At 45.2% G+C, this 18537-nt stretch overlaps 1 protein-coding gene across 1 annotated transcript; it reads right to left on the bottom strand.

Annotated features, from left to right (window-relative positions):
- Positions 1–65: 65 nt before the first annotated feature.
- On the bottom strand, positions 66–13440 carry ints4 (integrator complex subunit 4). The gene is made up of 24 exons (XM_080007511.1): positions 13336–13440; positions 11584–11778; positions 11176–11293; positions 10591–10697; positions 10369–10483; positions 9399–9484; positions 9077–9127; positions 8803–8891; positions 8422–8542; positions 8152–8223; positions 7490–7664; positions 6976–7181; positions 6378–6520; positions 5918–6033; positions 5563–5696; positions 3658–3824; positions 3117–3210; positions 2847–2927; positions 2398–2528; positions 2264–2323; positions 1994–2153; positions 1733–1876; positions 981–1101; positions 66–496 (listed from the first exon to the last, which is right to left on the bottom strand). The coding sequence occupies exons 1-24, from the start codon at positions 13387–13389 to the stop codon at positions 315–317; spliced, it is 2922 nt and encodes a 973-aa protein (XP_079863637.1). The 5' UTR covers positions 13390–13440; the 3' UTR covers positions 66–314.
- Between the last annotated feature and the right edge of the window lie 5097 nt (positions 13441–18537).

Raw genomic sequence — 18537 nt, forward strand, 5'->3', positions numbered from 1 at the left:
CAAAAGGGAGACTGCGTTTGCTCTTGTCTTGTGAGAAGTGGTCTGATATTCAGGGTTTTGGTGTCTAGGTAACGTTCCAGTCCATCGGAGGTTACCTGACAGAAACCCAGCAAAACGACACTAAATCTGGTTTTAAAACTCAGCACATGAAGTTATCCTCAAACACCAACACGTTCCTGGAAAGGTTATTGTTCAGGTGTGTGTGTCGTGTGGCTCAATACATTTTTGCACTTTGGCCTTAAATAATTTACTGTTTTGAGATCTGGACGTTATTAAAAATAATTTCCCAGTGTACAAACCGGTGACTGGTGTGGCTAGCGGCGGGCGGGTTTGGGCATGATGAACACTTTGACAGCCTTGCTGAAGGGGATGGTTCCCTCGGTGGCAGCCTCCGGTGGCGGGAGGGCGTCAGTGCTGTTGCTCCAACTTGGCTTGGAGGAAGAGGAGGAGGAAGAGCTGTAGGCCAGAAGGAGACGCACTTCCATTTGACAGGGCTCTGAGAGAGAGAGAGAGAGAGAGAGGGGCAAAAAATTCAAACGTACACCAAAGTTTAAAAGGAAAGTAGTTTAGTGTGTGAAACGTCCAAAATCGCATACTAGCAAACTATTTAGTACGCCAAGGAAGTATGCTGTTCGTTTGTCCGAAAGCATAGAATTCAAATAGTATGTGGAAAGTACCAGGATGACATTACGACAACCAGTAAATCATGGTAGTATGTAAACACTGCACACTTCACGAGCGTATCCCACAATGCATTGGGACACCAGTTAAGGTTTCTCTGCAGTGTTGTCATGAAAAGGTGCTGAAAGGAAGTGTAGCGGCGATATGACAATGTAGTACGCCTGAGAAGGCATCGATCTTTTTACTAACTTATGTATGACAGTAAAGATGATGGTACGAATACATAGTATGCAAGTTCAGACGCAGCTAGAGAGAGTGAGTGAGTGAGTGTGTGTGTGCGCGCGCGCTTTACTACACACCCGTCCATGCTGTGTGTGACAGATAGACCTGTGTGATGAGTCTGTGTCGATGCGGTCCAGGCTTCCTGAAGTCTCCCGGTTTTGGCTGAATCACATGAGCCTGACCGTCTGGATACACAACCTGCATATATATATACACACACACACACACACACACACACACACACACACACACACACACACACACACACACACACACACACACACACACACACACACACACACACACACACACACACACACACACACACACACACACACACACTGATCTCACTCGTGTACATTTTCTTCTGAAGATTTTTCTTTGGAAAATTGTTTGGTTAACAATTTTAAAACAAAATAATAATAATAATGAATTAAATATCAAATCGATATGAATAACAATTGGTGCTCCATATTTGTGGAAGTTCTGAATCAGGACCCTTATGGTTTTATTTTATACTTGGCATTCATATCTACCTGGATATAATGAAAATTTCAGATGTAACACTTCCAGGTTCAGAAAGTCCTGCCATGTTTTTTCCTCCATCCACGGACTGATCAGCTGGGTTCCCACTCTGACCTCAGGGTCGATGCTAAATTAGCAAATCCACATGGTTGACTCAAAACCCCAATGTGGAATCTTAACTTTCTGAACCAGGGCTTCCACCTCTGCTCACAACCAGCTTGCGTCAACGTTGTCTGGGGCGTTACGTCGTGCATCACGTGACCGTCTCGCCGCGACAGAACCAAACCTTTTCATCCAGACTGACCTGAACCTTGACCCTGCTCTGGGGGTCTTGGACGTGCTCCAGCGTGGCATCAATGTCCAGCGCCGCCACCAGGCCGGAGGTGAAACGCAGCGGGTTGTCAGACTCCCCCGTGGGCTCTATGATGGTGGCTGTCGCCCGATGGATCTGTTGGCCAGTAGGAACCAGGTGTTAAGACCGGAGCATTGCGTGATGATTCTCATGTCAGATGTGTGTGTATGTGTGTGTGTGTGTGTGTGTGTGTGTGTGTGCGCGGTTCCTGACCTGCTCGGGCAGGTGGAGCTGCAGCATGCTGCTCTGTCGCAGCGTGCTCTGGAGGATCTTCACAAGCTCCACCGGTTTGCAGGACGACAGTCGGGGCAGCAGCTCCAACAGCCTCCCCGCAAAACTGTCCTGGAAGTGGGGCAGCTCTGCCAGAAACAGCCTGCGGGACGGATTATTCATCATCATCATCATCATCATCATCATCCGAGAGAAAGAAAGAGGATTGAGGTCGGTAGAAAGACATGTTTCTGTTAAAAGAGGAGAGTTTACCTCTGAAAAGATTCTACCTCATGTAGAAACTTCTCACAGCTGGTGATGAGAGGATCCAGTCTAGGGATAAAGATAGGGAGTTACTTGCAGTTAAGACTTGTGTGTGAGTCGTGTGTGTGTGTGTTTGTACTCACCCTCTCCGTGCACGTGCCATGAGGACCAGCTGAAGAGCTTTGGCCTGCAGGCGAACATGGTGGACAGTGGCCACTTGTCTGCTCTCCAGACCACTGTACACAAACTCCAGCTTGTAGGTCTCCTCCAGGATCTGCACACACACACACACACACACACACACACACACACACACACACACACACACACACACACACACACACACACACACACACACACACACACACACACACACACACACACACACACACACACACACATTCTGCAATGGGCTTATTGAAAGTCAATCCGATCCGTTCCATACGGGTACCAAAGGGAGGAAGTCTCTGTGGCTCATTTTAAGATGCATCTTTTGACATGTGATCAGCCTCTACAAATCCCGTGGCTTCAAAATGCAATAAGGCTTTGTCGCACCATCTGTGGTTTTAGACAACCAATGGTGTGCACTGACCTGTCGAGCTGCAGCTGTTGCCATGGCGTTCTGTTTGAGGCAGAGCGGAACGGCCATATTCCAGAGCTTATCTTGCAGAGCCTGAGACGAACAGGTCAAGGGTCAAATGTGTGACGCGCACAGGCGAACGCAAAGGGACTGATATACTTAAGAGGACCGTGGCATCTCAATTAACAAGATGTTTTTTGCTACAACTTGCGATGATTTTTTCTTCTGAAATAACACTGCGGGATACCCGGTGCACGTGAATACAAGCACACACCCTCCTACCTTCATGAGAAGCAGCTGGCAGCGTAGGAACGTGGCACAGAAGTCAGCAGCACCGGCAAGTTCTGTTTGCAGTTCACCCAGTCTCTGCAGGTCTCTACACACACACACACACACACACACACACACACACACACACACACACACACACACACACACACACACACACACACACACACACACACACACACACACACACACACACACACACACCTCCTTAAAGTTACATCTTTATCTACTGGTCGATATCATTGCAACCTATAGATACTGCATGGGATCCAGAGCAAAATCATTATTTTATATATTGTATTATTTAGATGTACATCAACATATTTACTTAACTCCACTAATGATAGTGAGTTGTTGTTGCCACATTATCTCAGTTTATGTTTAACCGAACGGCAAGGGGCTATCCTTGTTTTAGGGTAACGTACATCTCTACCAGCTTGTCTACCAGCTTGTCACTAAGTGGCTGGATGCATGTGTGCATGTTAGCGTGTTGTGTATGTGTGTTTATCTATGACTGGTGTGAGTGTGACTTTACCGTATGGTGAAGTCCAGCAGGTCCTGGCTTCCCGGCGTGTCCAGGTTCTGGATGGTGTTGACCCGGTTCAGACTCTGCTGCAGGAACATCTGAGCCGACTCCACAGATCCACAGCCACTAGTAGAACCCGGCTGGTCCAGACTGCTGGCCTGCTTCCTGCCCGGCAACTGGACCACAGAGTGGGATAGGTGAGTGTGTGTGTACACCGATCAACCACAACATTAAAACAACTGACAGGTGCAGTGAATAACATTGATCATCTGGTTCCAATGGCTCCTGTCAAGCGGTGGGATATATTAGGCAGCAAGTGAACAGTCAGTTGTTGAAGTTGATGTGTTGAAGCAGCGTAAGGATCTGAGCCATTTTTACAAGGTCCAAATTGAGATGCTAGATGACTGTGTCAGAGCATCTCCAAAACCACAGGTCTTGTGGGCTGTTCCTGGTATGCAGCAGTTAGGGTCATGGGCGTCCATGGCTCACTGATGGACGTGGGGAGCCAAGGCTCGCTCGTCTGGTTCGATCCCACTGTAGCACAAATTGGTGAAAAAGTTAATGCTGCTATGATAGAAGGGTATCAGAATGCACAGTGCATTGCACCTTGCTGCATATGGGGCTTCGTAGCCGCAGACCAGTCAGAGTGCCCAGGCTGACCCCTGTCCACCGCCAAAAGCGTCTAGAACGGGAAGGTGAGCGTCAGAACTGGACCATGGAGCAATGGAAGAAGGTGGCGTGATGGCTGTGGCCTCTTTCAGCAGGATAATGCAGCCTGCCACACAACAAAAACTGCTCGGGAATAGTTTGAAGGACATAAAGAGTTCAAGGTGTTGATATAGCCTCCAAATTTCCTAGATCTCAATCCGATTCAAGCTTCTGTGGGAATTACCTCTGTAAACAACAAGCCTGATCCATGGAGGTCCCTCCTCGCAACTTATACCCTTTCCCACTGCGCTTATAACCAGTAACACATGCGAACATCCAGCATTTGTCATTAGTGGGAACGGTAACACCTGGTTTTCAGTCCTGGGTCAAATGACCCTACAACAGACACAGGTTTTTATCGGCTCCTGCTCCGATGGAAACGCGACACCTGGGTTCGACCTAATTTTGGCCCCTTTATGGGCCATTTTTTAAAATCTGATTTAGAATCCAAAAATCAAAAGTTGATGCCATTTTTTAATGTGGGGATTACTCCCTGGGGACAACAGCGGAGAACCCCACACACGAGGACTCCAGCACCGCCCCTTGCCGGTCTCCCAACCGGGGGAATGTCTCCGCTCCACGCTGCTGGAGGACCGGTGCACACACTGCCACCGGTCCTTCAGCGATCCAGTATAGATAAACAAACAATCCGATTCTTTTGAACGGCTCTTTTGAAGGAACGAAGGGAACCAAGTCTCGCTGGCTGACACCCCCTGACCCCCCCCAAAATCACACTGGAAACATGACATGCCCCTTTTCAGCGTGTTCGTGACGTTGAACCAGTAAAAGAACAAAAAACCCATTCCACTGGCAATGGGAAAGGCGTCAATCGCCTATTTTAGCGGGTTTACCCGCATTTAAAAAGACCCGGATGTACTTGCTAATTTGGTTTAAAAACGGTATCACAGGACACGGAGGACACGCAGGTCCCTTCAGAGGTCTTGTGGAGTCCATACCTTGATCGGCACGAGGGGCAGGAGGTTTTAATGTTGTGGCTGATCAGTGTCTATACTGTATTACTGTGTTTGTGTGTCTGCGTTTTAGTTTTATTGGCTTATTTATTTATTATTGCACACTTGTTTTGAGGTGTGCTGCTGTAATACTGATGTTTGTGTTTCAATTTCCGTCCGGGGCTGTTTAAAGTATCTATCTATTGGTGTGTGTGTGTGTGTGTGTGTGTGTGTGTGTGTGTGTGTGTGCTCTCACCCTGAGCGCTGGTACCAGGTGGGACAGGCTGTCACTCAGGTAGGCGTAGTGTCTGAAGGTGTGGTCTGAAAACAGAGCCGGCATCGTGGGACACGACTTGGCTGCGTTGAACACCAACACCAGCACAGCGATGTCTACGCACAGCAGGGGTTAAGGCAGCTAACGAGGATCATCCACTCCTCCCTTATCTCAGTTTACGATTTTTATTTGTTCATGACTGACTCTTAAAAAAAAAAAAAAACTTGTACATTTTATACATCAGTTAAGTGAAGTGAATGCATAGTTAAGAGTGATGGTATTGCTGTGTGTGGATATGTGTACACACACAAACACACATAGTGTATAAGCAGGATACAAGCAGGGTCGTCCATGTCGGGCTCCGGTGTGTCGAAGTACGGGTGTGTGCTGAGCAGCTCAGGAACCAGCGGTAACACCAGTGTCGGGTGGCGCAGACCCAGAAACTTCAGGCATCTGTAACAAAACTACCTGGTTTAAAAAAAAAAATTGACAGTCCACACTAGAAACAGGCTCAATAAAAAGACACTTAGTAAGGTCCCAGTTCACTAATCTACAGGAACTGTTTAATGAATAAGGCTAACATCCTTCCAGTGTGTCCTGATCAGCCTCTTTACACCGAGTTTGACCTCCTCCTTTCAGAAACACAGTTGAGAACCCCCACAGAGAAGGTTAAAGGACTAAAATCAGCCATATGAAGTAAATTAACTTCTCATCTTATGCGTTTGTATTGTCTATACTTGAGTTAAGTTACTGATTGATCAAACAGAAAATGTATTCAAACAAACACAGAGGCGTACTTCCAGACGGAGTTGCGGTCCGTAGGGTACTTGTTGAGGTTTTTCAGCAGCTCCAGCAAGGCCAGTTGTATGCACTCCTTAGTGGAGACGTTGGTGTAACACAGCAACTCGTGGAGGGCCTCCCTGATGTCGCGAGACGAGTCCTGGCACCACAAACACACGGTTAATACGCCTCATCAATATCAGATCACGCCATGTGACATTGCGTATCACATGTTATACTGCGTCACATCACAGACAACATATCTTAGAACATTCTGTGACACAACATTGAGTAACATGAAATCACATCTCTTCAAATGGAATCAAATAATGTGATATCACAGATCCACATGTCCTGTGATATCACAAATAGCGTGTGACATCACATTATATCACACTGAATTTGGAAATGACTAAGTGAAAGTGAAACAAAGACAAACTAAAAGTTAAAGTATTTTTTTAGTTTTACATGTACAATCATGCAATTTCCCAACAGGGGAAACAAGTTATCTAACATCTATGGAATAAGTAAAATTTTTGGAATGGGATGTCAAAGTATATGTGTGTGTGTGTGTGTGTGTGCGAGTATGTATAACATGTATATGGGTATATCTACCTCCAGCACTGCCAGCACAGTGTCCAGCTGGTCTTCTCGCAGTGTGATGTTGGTGGAGATCTCCCTAAGCACGTGGATCGACTGCAGCCGCACCTCCTCAATCTCGTCATTAAACATGTCGACCAGGAAGTCCAGGCACTTCTCAGCGAAGCTGGGTGAGGACTGGGCCAGAAGGCTCAGGGCCTCCACTGCAGCGATCCGCACCTCTACACAGCAGAAAAACTCACGTCAAAAATCAGTTTGTACAGTGCGGGACATTGCACTGAGCCGTGTGACTCAGCCACAAAGCAACATACAATTAACAACACAGTAAAATATCAGTAAAAATAATCTACATTGAGTGTAGCAGCAAATTTTGATAGCGCCTTGGTTGAGCTCCAATTGCCACAGCTCCACTCACATGTTTTACACATCCAGACACACACACACACACACACACACACACACACACACACACACACACACACACACACACACACACACACACACACACACACACACACACCTCACTTACCGTACATCTCGTCCTCCAGACCATGCACAAAGGCCCCGCAGGCCCCTGAGGCAATCAGGTTGACCGCGTTAGTGTCCAACCTCTCCTTGGGGGCGTCGTCAGCCCACTTCCTTCCAGAGGAGAACTCTCCAGAAGTGTACAGCTCCTTGGCTCGCTCATGGGCCGTGCGTTTCCTCTATAGGGGTGGGGTGGAGGAGGTCACTTAGCCTGTGTGTGTGTGTGTGTGTGTGTGTGTGTGTGTGTGTGTGTGTGTGTGTGTGTGTGTAGATGTTCAGTCACAGCTTTTCACATTAAAACCCATATGTACAGATGATAGCAAGCCAATGAGTTAATTGTACCCATGGGTGTCTTTCAGTGGGGAAAGACAACGTAATTGTCTTACAACACTGTAACAACACTTCTCTTTAGCAAATAGATGGTAAAATCTACACAGTTCATCTGTACAATTCAATCGACACATGTACACACATTTTTATTCCGACACATATTTTTACTCCAACAGCTTAACCGCTAAAAATCCATTTTTAGACTAAGCAATACAATTTAAGACTTTAATTTTTGCAAAATTGATTGACTGATTGAATGGTTTTTCAGACCCATTAAGGCCTTCAGACACCCTTTCTCCAAGTGTGATGTGACGGCAGGACTCAGCGGAGACTCACCCTGAGGTCTGACATCAGCTTCTTGTCCAGAGTCTGTTCCAGGAACTGAGGACTGACCTGCAGCATGGAACCCTGGCGGGGATGCAGGGAAACGCTTTGTTACATCACCGGCTCTCAAAGCAACTTGCCAGATCATTCTGGAACAGGACCGCTGCCTTTCATTACACCTTCATGAGTGTGACCTCCATGTTCCGATGGTCACACCCGGGATTGGCTGTGCCAGATTTCTCTGCATGTGAGGTTGAGTGTACGTGCCGTTTACTGACTCACCAGGGTTTTGGCGGCCTGCACTCTGACCATCCAGGAGCCGTCGCTGACCATGTGACTGATCTTCCCAAACGAGTCGTCCACTAGTCGGATCTCCTCGTTGGACGACGGGATTGGCACGATGCTGATTGGACAGATGCAGGAAGCACAAAAACAGAAATTGTAAATTCATATTTCTGAAACGAAAATGCATTTCGAATTTAATAAAATCATAAATCAAATTACATTTCTTTATAACTATTAATCTGCTACAGCTACTCGAAGACAGATCAATGCACAGACAAATAAATTCCACTCCAGATTTGTAGATGAGAAGCATAGTCAGACACTCTACATAAGAACAAAATGTAAATAAAGGTTAAAAGTCTCTCATGGATCTCTCACCTCTCTGGATACAGCTGGCTGAGAACCCAAACCATTTGCACGGCAGCAGAGCGAACCTGCTCGTAGTCATCTGACAGCAGCCTGCAGGCCTGACACACACACACACACACACACACACACACACACACACACACACACACACACACACACACACACACACACACACACACACACACACACACACACACACACACACACACACACACACAAATAAATATATCACGTTTTGGTGGAAAGGTATCCTGTGGAGGTGAAGTGGAGCTCTGGTTGGTACCTGCTCATAGATAATTTGGTGAATCTTCATTCCTCTCTCATGTAGCTGCAGCTGAGACACAAAACCAGAAAGAGAATGGGCAGACTCTTAAAGAGGAATGGGAACCACTTATCAAGTACAGTAAATTTTAACTATAGCCATAACTAACTATCTGTAGAAAACATCATATTAGAAATTTACAAATAAAAGTGTTGCTGAACATTTTATAATGCGACATATGTAGACATAAAAACATAAAAGACTGATATATGATTTTGGTCAGAGTGTGCTCCCTGTTCAACATACCACTACTAGTTATAGTAAGTGGTGGGAGGAAACCTACCATGGCCTTGATGGCCGCCGTGCGCACTCTGGGGTCTTGGTCTGCAAAGTAGTCGCTGATGACGCTCTGAACGTCCCTCACCATCGCTGAGGTAAGAGGAAACACAAAGCATTATGGGTCAGGAAACACAGCGTTGTGGTTCAAAAGGACTAGAATGGTTCACACACTCAAGTCTGCCAAATGTTTTTATAGAAAAGATTGGTGCCGGTCAACGTGTTCTGGAAGATTTCCCGGACAAATATTATCTGTGTTTATTGACCTTAAAGACAATTGATAGGCAGGGTATATAGAGAATGACATCATCAAGGCATATAGATGTATAATATTTCTTATTGAATATTTAAAATTTAAAAAAATCCTGTCAGTTTACGTATATTACTACTAGAATCGAATAATATGTCAAATGATATCCGTTTGTGAATAAGAAACACGTGCATCCACGTTAATTAACATTTCACCAAAAATACATTTTGATCAAATCAAAAACAAAATATAGGTAGGTCTAAATTCAAAATTTTACACAATGAATATTCACCGTTTGCTTTGGGTTGTAACTTAAATATCCAGAAAAACACCAAACCATGGATGTATGTGTCCAAACGACACATCATCTTTCTGCTTCTTCTCAGAGCTCTGGACGCTCCATGTGTGTGTTTACAAGCTCAACCTGTGGGGCGGGGCTTAGTTCTATATCAACCAACGTGATTGGTCAGAGGTGAAAGATCAGCTTTCAATCATCCAAACGGATTGGCTTTCTGTTGCAACTTGCCGAGCGTGGAAATAAACAGGTCGGTGGAATTTTTTTTATCCAAACGAACCACCCAGCACTAATTCAAATTGTGCTTAGAGGGAATTATTTTCACTGGACATTATGACCGGAGAGATTTAATTTTGTGGGACTTCCAACAGATTTTCCTGGTCAGAAACTGCAGTTACCAGATAACAGAAACACTGATTCTCACACACACACCTGCCACAGAGCCCTGGCCCTCGCTGGCTTTGTTCAAGGGCGTGTCCACGGTGCCCAGACAGCCCAGGAGCTCCAGACACTTGTTCCTCACACCAAAGTATGTGTCTGACAGATGCTGGAGACAGAGAAACACAGAGCGAAGTTCACAAGGCCGTTTATAACTGAAACTGTGTGTGTGTGTGTGTGTGTGTGTGTGTGTGTGTGTGTGTGTGTGTCTCTCACCTTGCAGGCCACCTCTATGAGTTTCTGTCTGATCGCAGTGTTTTCAGGCAGGTGTGAACCGATGACCAGCAGCGTGTCCATGAGCTGGGCCACAACCTGATGAGACTCTACACAACGACACACAACAAAAAGAGGTAAAGAGAGTTTTCTGTTCTCCGACAATATCCCTGAGATGTATTGGCATTATTTTTTATATATATGTATGGGCATTCACTTTCAAATAGTTTTCATTATCTTTTGAATTAATACAAAAATTTAGCACCAGGTCACAATAATGCGGCAAGCTGACTCTAATCCTAGTATTCTGATGAATTCAATAATCAAATATTAAATAAAATGTTTACAGCCGGGGTTTCTAAACCCAGGGGTCTGTAAAGGCATTGCAAGGGGTCCACAGCAAACTTTTTTTTTTCACATGTATTAGTTGTTTTTTTCATAAATAGCAAACTAACCTTCACACATAACAGTTAATTTTATTTTTATTTATCGTTCAACTGTGGCACATTGAAAGTTATTTTAAATGAGAGACAGTTTGTACACGGATGTGTGTGTCTTCCTGGGTAACTTTGTTTCCGTTTGTCTTACTCTCATTGTTGAGTGTGTTGATGGCTTCGTCCACAATGCAGTCGCAGCTGAAGCCCTGCGTCTTGGAAAGAAGGCCGAGCAGAGAGGCGATTTTCAGCCGCACAGAGTTATCGGTCTCCTATCAGGTGAAACCAGACAAGGGTTAACGGGGATATTCCACTACGAGCTAGGGAGTTCTACTCGATTGCCCAACATACTGATGATTCAATCTCAACTCTGAGTATAACGAGGCTAAACTGTCACGAGGTGGCATAACGAGGTGAGTTTATCTGCAAATGGTGATCTGTAACGCAATGTTTTAATTACTGTTACTACCATTACATTTTTTCATGAGAGGCTCATTGCTCCTGAAGCTGATTTGCTAAGAATACGTCCATTCAGCCGTGACAGTAAGTCGTAGTTCCTTGCCTTGTAGTAGTGCTCCAGGAGGATCCTGATCACCCCCTCCACGCTTTCTGCCTCCACCGGCTTACGTGCAAACTGCAGCAGGTACTGAAGGGCATCGGTGGAGTTGGAGGCCTTACACAGGTCGATGTGCAGTGCCGCAGACTTGCTCGGCTTCGACAGACGGAGCTTCTTTGCAGGAGCCTCTTCATGGGAAACCTGTCACAAGGGCGTGGCTTCACAAATCACAAGGCCACCTGACCACCTTACCTTAGGATTTTACATGATCTAAATGTGTCACACTACTTCTATTGTGCAGCATTTTGTAACTCTTGTTTTGAAAGGTGCTATAAAATTAAATTATTGCTATTGTAATCGTTCGTATTTTAATTATTCTCCAAGTTCACCTCGACATGGTTGAGGTGTCGTTAGGACCGGTACGTCGCCGACATGTCGTCGTTCAAGTTTCGCCCGAACCGATGTGCACACGGAGCAGGAATGTGTGAAACCCGACGAAAATTGACCAAAAGTCGCCGAGGTTCGCGCTTCGCCGAAACGGCGACGTTCGAAAACGAATAAAGTGCGATGAGAATTTGGAGTCGGACGCTTTGTGACGTCACCATCCAACGTACTGCGCGCAGGTTTCGGCTTTGAATGTTGATTCGTGGTGTCGATTCCATCGCTCTGCAGTGGTTAGAGATCACAAACTAGGCGTGTGTGCTTACAAAAAAAATACCAAAGAGATAAAATATGAATCGCGCAGCCACGCAGACATCCACCGGGTAAGACGGCGCGTAGCTCAAGACGTTCTATGCCGACGTGACCCCGCGTGCCGCCGCCTTCGCTTACGCGCCGAGCTGCTTTGCGCTGATACTTCACGACACGGTGCTTTGCGTTACTCGGGCGCGCCCGGGAGCGAGTGTAAACAAACACGGCGGAACGTGGTGCTTCGCGGAATCACTAATCAAATGGATTATACAACACGTGCCCGTGTGTTACCGCGCAGCGCCCAAAACGAGGTGAGGGTGAATTGAAGTTTACACCTTCGGCTTCACAAATAAGTGGGATTTCGACGTATATGTCACTTATTTAGCCTCTGCTGTGAATTTGAGGGCCCCGACGATCGCCATCCCCGCGCCGCAGAGGCCTTACCATGTGCCTTTATCTTTTCGTATAAAGTATGTACTAACTTAGTATTGACAAAGAGTGTCGAGACGTTAATACCGTAGAAAATACCGTATACCGCGGTATATCTGTAGATACCGTACCGCAACGCGCCGCGAGCGTGTTGGCTTGCGGTGGTAACTCTGCGCGTCGCCCCGACTCGAGAAAACTACCAGCACCGAATCATCCAGGAACGACGGTAACTGTTACAACAATGTATTATTACGACGTTGGTTTGGCATTTAATAACGCATATGCTGGGTGCAAAAAACCCGTTTCCCGTTTCATGGAATGGAAGGACGGACGTTTTCAGCGGAGTGATCGCTGTATTGACACGGCTTGCATTGCAATGACAGTTCGTCCATTTAGTTCTTTGTTTAACTCAGGCACCGGCTCCCCAATAACGCAGATGTCTTCACTGTTTGACGACCCCCCCCCCCCCGGAGGTGTAACGGGATCACAATGTGAACGAGACACACAAAGCTCCCGTTCGGCCATGAGCGAGCGCCCGCCGGGCATTCGGCATTAGCTCGCCAGCTAACTGCGGCGCGACGTGAGGCACGCTTGCCCGGGCGAGCCCGATGGGTATGGAATGCAGAAGGACGTCCTCACCTGCACAACTTTGGAAAACTCCTCGTAAACTCGCCGTTTCAGATGAGCGGCCATTTCCCACCGAGGGACGGAAAACTAGGCTAAGCTAACCCGGCCGAGGCGGAGTTGTGCCTCTTGGGCGTCCGTACATAAAATGCGGTTCGTAATTCCAACAGCGCAACATTGTCGAAAGAAGCTCTTGGATAATAACAGCATCAGTCCCGTCAACGTTACCTTTATTCAGCACATAAAGACGTCTATCAATAAGTATAAATATGATTATTAATTTATCTCTATCTATTTATTAAAAAAAAATAATAATAAAAAAGATTCATATATATATGCATTAATTATGACAGTATTGGAATCACTGGATCGATGCAAAGGCTGTAAGTTTTTTTTATTTCATTATTAAGATGTAAGCACAGTTACATAGGTTTAAAAAAACAAAAACGTACAGTTATGGGCCAAACTTTTCTTAATTTCTCCATTGTTTATCAAAGATAGCCTGAGATATAACAATTTACTTGATTTAAGACTTTACATGTTTAAAAATTCAAAGCCTCTACTGCAGTTAAAAATGTTATTCTACAATTTAGCCTCTATTTGATGCAATGGTGAGAATGAGAAAACTTTATATGTGAGCATACAACTCTCATAAACCTATACCATATATATATATATATATATATATATATATATACACACTCTGTATATGTAGTGATGTGAGACTGGATATTGGGATTAAATTATCGTAATATTGTAATATAGCTAATTATTGTCTTTGAGGCTGCATTGCATTACAGTAAAAACATGTGAATTTCTGAACTTCACAGACTATTGGAATCAATGCCTCAGCCTGCTTGGTCAGTGAGAGGCTAAAGGAAAATTTCAAGTTTGAAAAGTAAAAGGCCTGTTTCCATGTTTTTGCTCCAGCCATGCACTGATCAGCTGATCTCACCATGTAGTTGATCCTCTGGGTTATGATAAAAGGCAAATCCACATGGTTGGCTCAAAGTACCAGAGTGGAATTATACTTTCTGGACCTGGATGTTCCACTTCTAACATCCACATTATCAATGATTGTTTATCAAATATTGTGTGTCAATCTGTTATGAATGCATTAGTAATTATAGGGCTTGGGAAGGTTGACGGTTGCTATGGGCTCCGGTCACCATTTTTGGAGGATTGCTTCCATTCAATTGCATAGAGAAATAGCTAAACTATACCAAATGTACGGAAATGGAGAAAGGAAGGGAGAAAAAGAAGGGTCGAGGTTTCAGACAAGATGGACCGACATTCACGGTCAGAGCGAGTCATCCCCCAAATATGGCGGCTTGCTCCAGCAATGTGACGTCAGCTTCCCGAGCCCTATACCAATTCAGTCAACTTCTCGGAGTTCAGTGCCGTCGGTGTCACTCCTCTTCCTCCCGCGGTCCCTCCTCCAGGTCATGAGGGCCACAGTGATGGTCGTGAGGGGCAGCGCCGCACACAGCATGATGCGGCTGACGGGGATGTGGCTCTTCTCAGGTCCTCCCAGGGAGGGGACCGGACTCTGGGCAGGGGAGAGGGGACTGTGGACCAGGAAGCTGGAGGTCACATCAAGGAAGCTCTCCACCTTGTCGCCGGTTTTGCTGTTCACCTGACACCTCCACCTCCGGGCGTCGTCCTCCTTGTGGAGGAGCACGGTCAGAGTGACGTTACAAGGAGAGACGCGTGTGATCTCACACCTGGACACAGTAGATCAGGCCGTCAAGTTCAAGTTCAAGAGATTATTTGTCACATATATATACAGTCATACATATATGCAGTGAAATGTCATGACACCCGGTGATTACGCACAGTAAGCTCTATAAGCTCTATAAATACTAAAATGTGCTTGTTTGTCGTTGTGGTCAGGCCTTTTCTTTTTTTTCCCCTTCTGTTTAAACATCAGATATGCATCAAGGTGGGATCGAAAACCAATCTTCCATAAGCAGTGACTTTTAGTTAACTAAAAGTATAAAATACCAGTTACCACAGTTACCACAGTTACAACTGTATGTAGCAGTAACAGTTACAAAAGCATTATAGGACAAGGCTTTTTAAAAATTGTATTATGTTGTGTTATTATGTATTGTGTACCACGTTAAACTTAAACTTATTTGTAACCAACCAACCTGGGGTTGTTCAGCAGTTGGGAGCCGTCCGCCATCACCCAGCTGAGGCTGAACGACTGGTTTTGGTTGTAGTATTTGCAGTTCCAGGGGTCGTAGTAGGAGTGCAGGACGCAGCTGACGGCGAGGGTCCCGCCGGCCCTCAGATCACCCACCAGCGTGCTCGAGGAGACGGTCAGGACGGACAGGTAGACATTGGCACTTTTCCCGCTCGCTCGGCCTCCGTCCTCCTGTGCGGTGAGATGCTGTTCGCAGAAGTAGATGCCGGCGTCCTCGGCCCTCAGGTCCCTGACGCGGAGGGAGCAGGACGCGCCGGCGGACAGGCGCTCCGAGCGTCCCGTTCCGCCCTGGACCGACCCCCCGCTGACCTGCAGGCTGTAGGTCAGGCAGTTGTTCCGGCAGAAACTCCAGGAGGTGGAGGAGCAGTTTGGGTGCAACACCTTGGTGCAGGGCAGGCTCACTTCCTCCTCCATGTTGGCATAGATAAATATAGCGCCCATCGAAGCCTCCAGACCTGCACACAGGCATTCTATATCAGAACGGGCAGCCTTGGGCTTTTAATTCTGTCAAATACACTGATATATGGAAAACCAAGAATAACTTTTGGATTTTAAAACCAAGGTTGTTTTGACTGTAAAAAAAAGCCTTCTATGGTAACCAATATACATTTGTGTGTTTGAAATAGACTTGGTCGCCCACTGAGACTTTATACATCAGACACAGTTACAGTTGCCTTCCACCAAACTAGTTATTGATTTTTTTGTTGACATACAAATTTTATTACATTTTTTTAAATACACTACATAAGACAGTCCAATTAAGAATTTAGTGGATAGAAAATGAAGATTCTGAGACAGAAAGGAGCCCTTATTGTAGGACACATATTTAAGGACGAGTTCCATTGTTTCTGGTGTGTTCATTATTAGCGCTAATATTAATCTATACTCGTATATAATATACAATACTCAGACTGTGGTGCTCAACATGGGATGCAGGGACCCCCCAGGGGGCTGACAAGAGGTCCCAAGGGGTCCCCAGCAAAATGATTCATATTTAAACTTCACCATTATTTCATTTCCAATAAGTTTGTACCATCGCATAATGTACAATAATGATTATTTTAATCCTAGGTAAACATATCTTCCTAACTAGACACAATCATACCTAGCAATAAAAATCTTCTCAGATCGGGTACAAAATATAAAAAATGGGGTCGCTGGCCTGATGCATATCAAATAAAAATAAAAATTTTGTGCGCAGCTGAATATAATAACATGCTGCGGTGGAAAAGTGGATGATAAGCTTGCTCTCCATCCCTCTCCACTGGCTCCCCGTAGCTGCCCGCATCAAGTTGAAATCCCGCCGGCCTCCAGGGCAGCCGCTGGGTCGGCGCCCACGCACGTTGCGTCCCACACCGGGCCACGCGCCCCAAACCCCAAACCCGCTCTCTGAGGTCTGCAAATGGGCGGCGGCCGGTGGTGCCTCCGCTGCGTGGAATGGTTCCTCAATCCGGGCTCCTGTGTGGAAGGAGCTCCCCGGCTCGCTACGCTCTGCAGCGACACCCTGATGACCCTGCTGTTTCAGGAGCACCTGCATACCCGGTCCTTTAGCCGGGACTATTCTTGTTTTTGTTGATGTTGACTCATTTTTCGTTGTTGTAGTGACATAATGCCCTAACGTTTGAATCGGTGACGTTGACTAGTTTTACTTCTTATTGCACTAACATCCCAAAAACACTTGTATCTGGTTGAATTTAGAAGCAGGCGCTCGTTCACTTAAGTTCGAGGTTGCTCCAATGGTTGACGTATGCTTGGATTAATTGTTCCTAGTCTCTCATGAAAGTCGATTTGGACAAAAGCGTTAATGCTAAATGAACGAACGTAAATATAAACATTTTACCTTGAAGGAGAGTGAAGAGGGCCAGTAATTTCACCGGACGACTCGCAGGCATCATGGTGTGTGTGTTCCAGGAATGGACTGTGGTCACATGTCGCACTGCACTGAAGACACCCTGCAGGGTTTGGTCTTTCTCATCTTAGGGCGTCGCTCACTGCTTTCCAGCGAATGCCTTGTACCACAAACGTGACCTATTGCCTGTCACAAATAATAATTCAATTCAGGATGATTCCATTTAATTTAAATGTGTATTTTTATTTTTTTTTAATCATTGTATTGTCCTTCATCCTTAGTCCATTAATTCAATGTTTACTAATGTTTATTCTTTTGTGTTGTTGGTGAGAATCTAAAGCAATCATGACTTCTTGACAAATGTGTTACTGGGGTGCAATCAATATGGTGTTAAAGAACCTAAGTACTGTCGGCCTACACCAACTGGTTACCTACAGTTGAGCAACTCAAAAGGTTTGAGGCAGTGTTATAACAAAAAATATATATTTTACTTGATGCTCAGCATAACCAACCTGCGCCTTCATCACCCATCATTTCTGCACTTCTGAGCGCTCCAGAACCTTGTTTTTAATGAATTACAGAAATATATATATATATATATAGTTAATCCAAGGGCACTTGGCACTTCGTTAGATAATATTAAGTTATGTTAAATAATCAGTACCAATTTCCACCCATTGAGTAAAATTACCCGATGAATAAAACAATATTTCTAAAAAAGATAGACCGGATAAAAGGACATTTCTACATAAAGAACCATTTCCTGTTACAGCTTTTGTCCTAAAATATCTTTAAAATACTTAAATGTCACCTTGTAATGTTGGTGTTATGGGGGAGGTGTGGCTTTGAGAGGAAGTATATTTTGTGGTTAAAGCATGCACCAAATATTTCTCTGAAGTAGAAGAAAGTATTGGCTTTGCAGCAAAAACGGCGAGGACCCAAAGAAAAACTGCACTTGAACTGAAATCAAATGCTCTGAACAACGTCCCCATCAAGATTATAGACATAGATTAGAATCACAATTGTCTTTATTGCCAAGTAAGTTTACACCAACAAGGAAGTTGTCTTGGTGTTCGGTGCATACATTAAACATAAATGTAAAACAATAAGTAAAACATAAGAATATGTCACGTAATGCTGTTTTTGTTTTTTTAAATAA

This window comes from Zeus faber, assembly GCF_960531495.2.
Source record: "Zeus faber genome assembly, chromosome: 9".
Classification (NCBI taxonomy): domain Eukaryota; kingdom Metazoa; phylum Chordata; class Actinopteri; order Zeiformes; family Zeidae; genus Zeus; species Zeus faber.

What these genes read in the sequence shown, in the direction of transcription:
- ints4 (XM_080007511.1), bottom strand. Translation starts at nt 13,389, where the DNA reads ATGGCCGCTCATCTGAAACGGCGAGTTTACGAGGAGTTTTCCAAAGTT. An exon ending in CGGCGGCCATCAAGGCCATG is followed by an intron (nt 9,128 to 9,398) that starts GTAGGTTTCCTC and finishes TTTGTGTCTCAG; the next exon opens with CTGCAGCTACATGAGAGAGG. An exon ending in GCCAGCTGCTTCTCATGAAG is followed by an intron (nt 2,928 to 3,116) that starts GTAGGAGGGTGT and finishes TGTTCGTCTCAG; the next exon opens with GCTCTGCAAGATAAGCTCTG.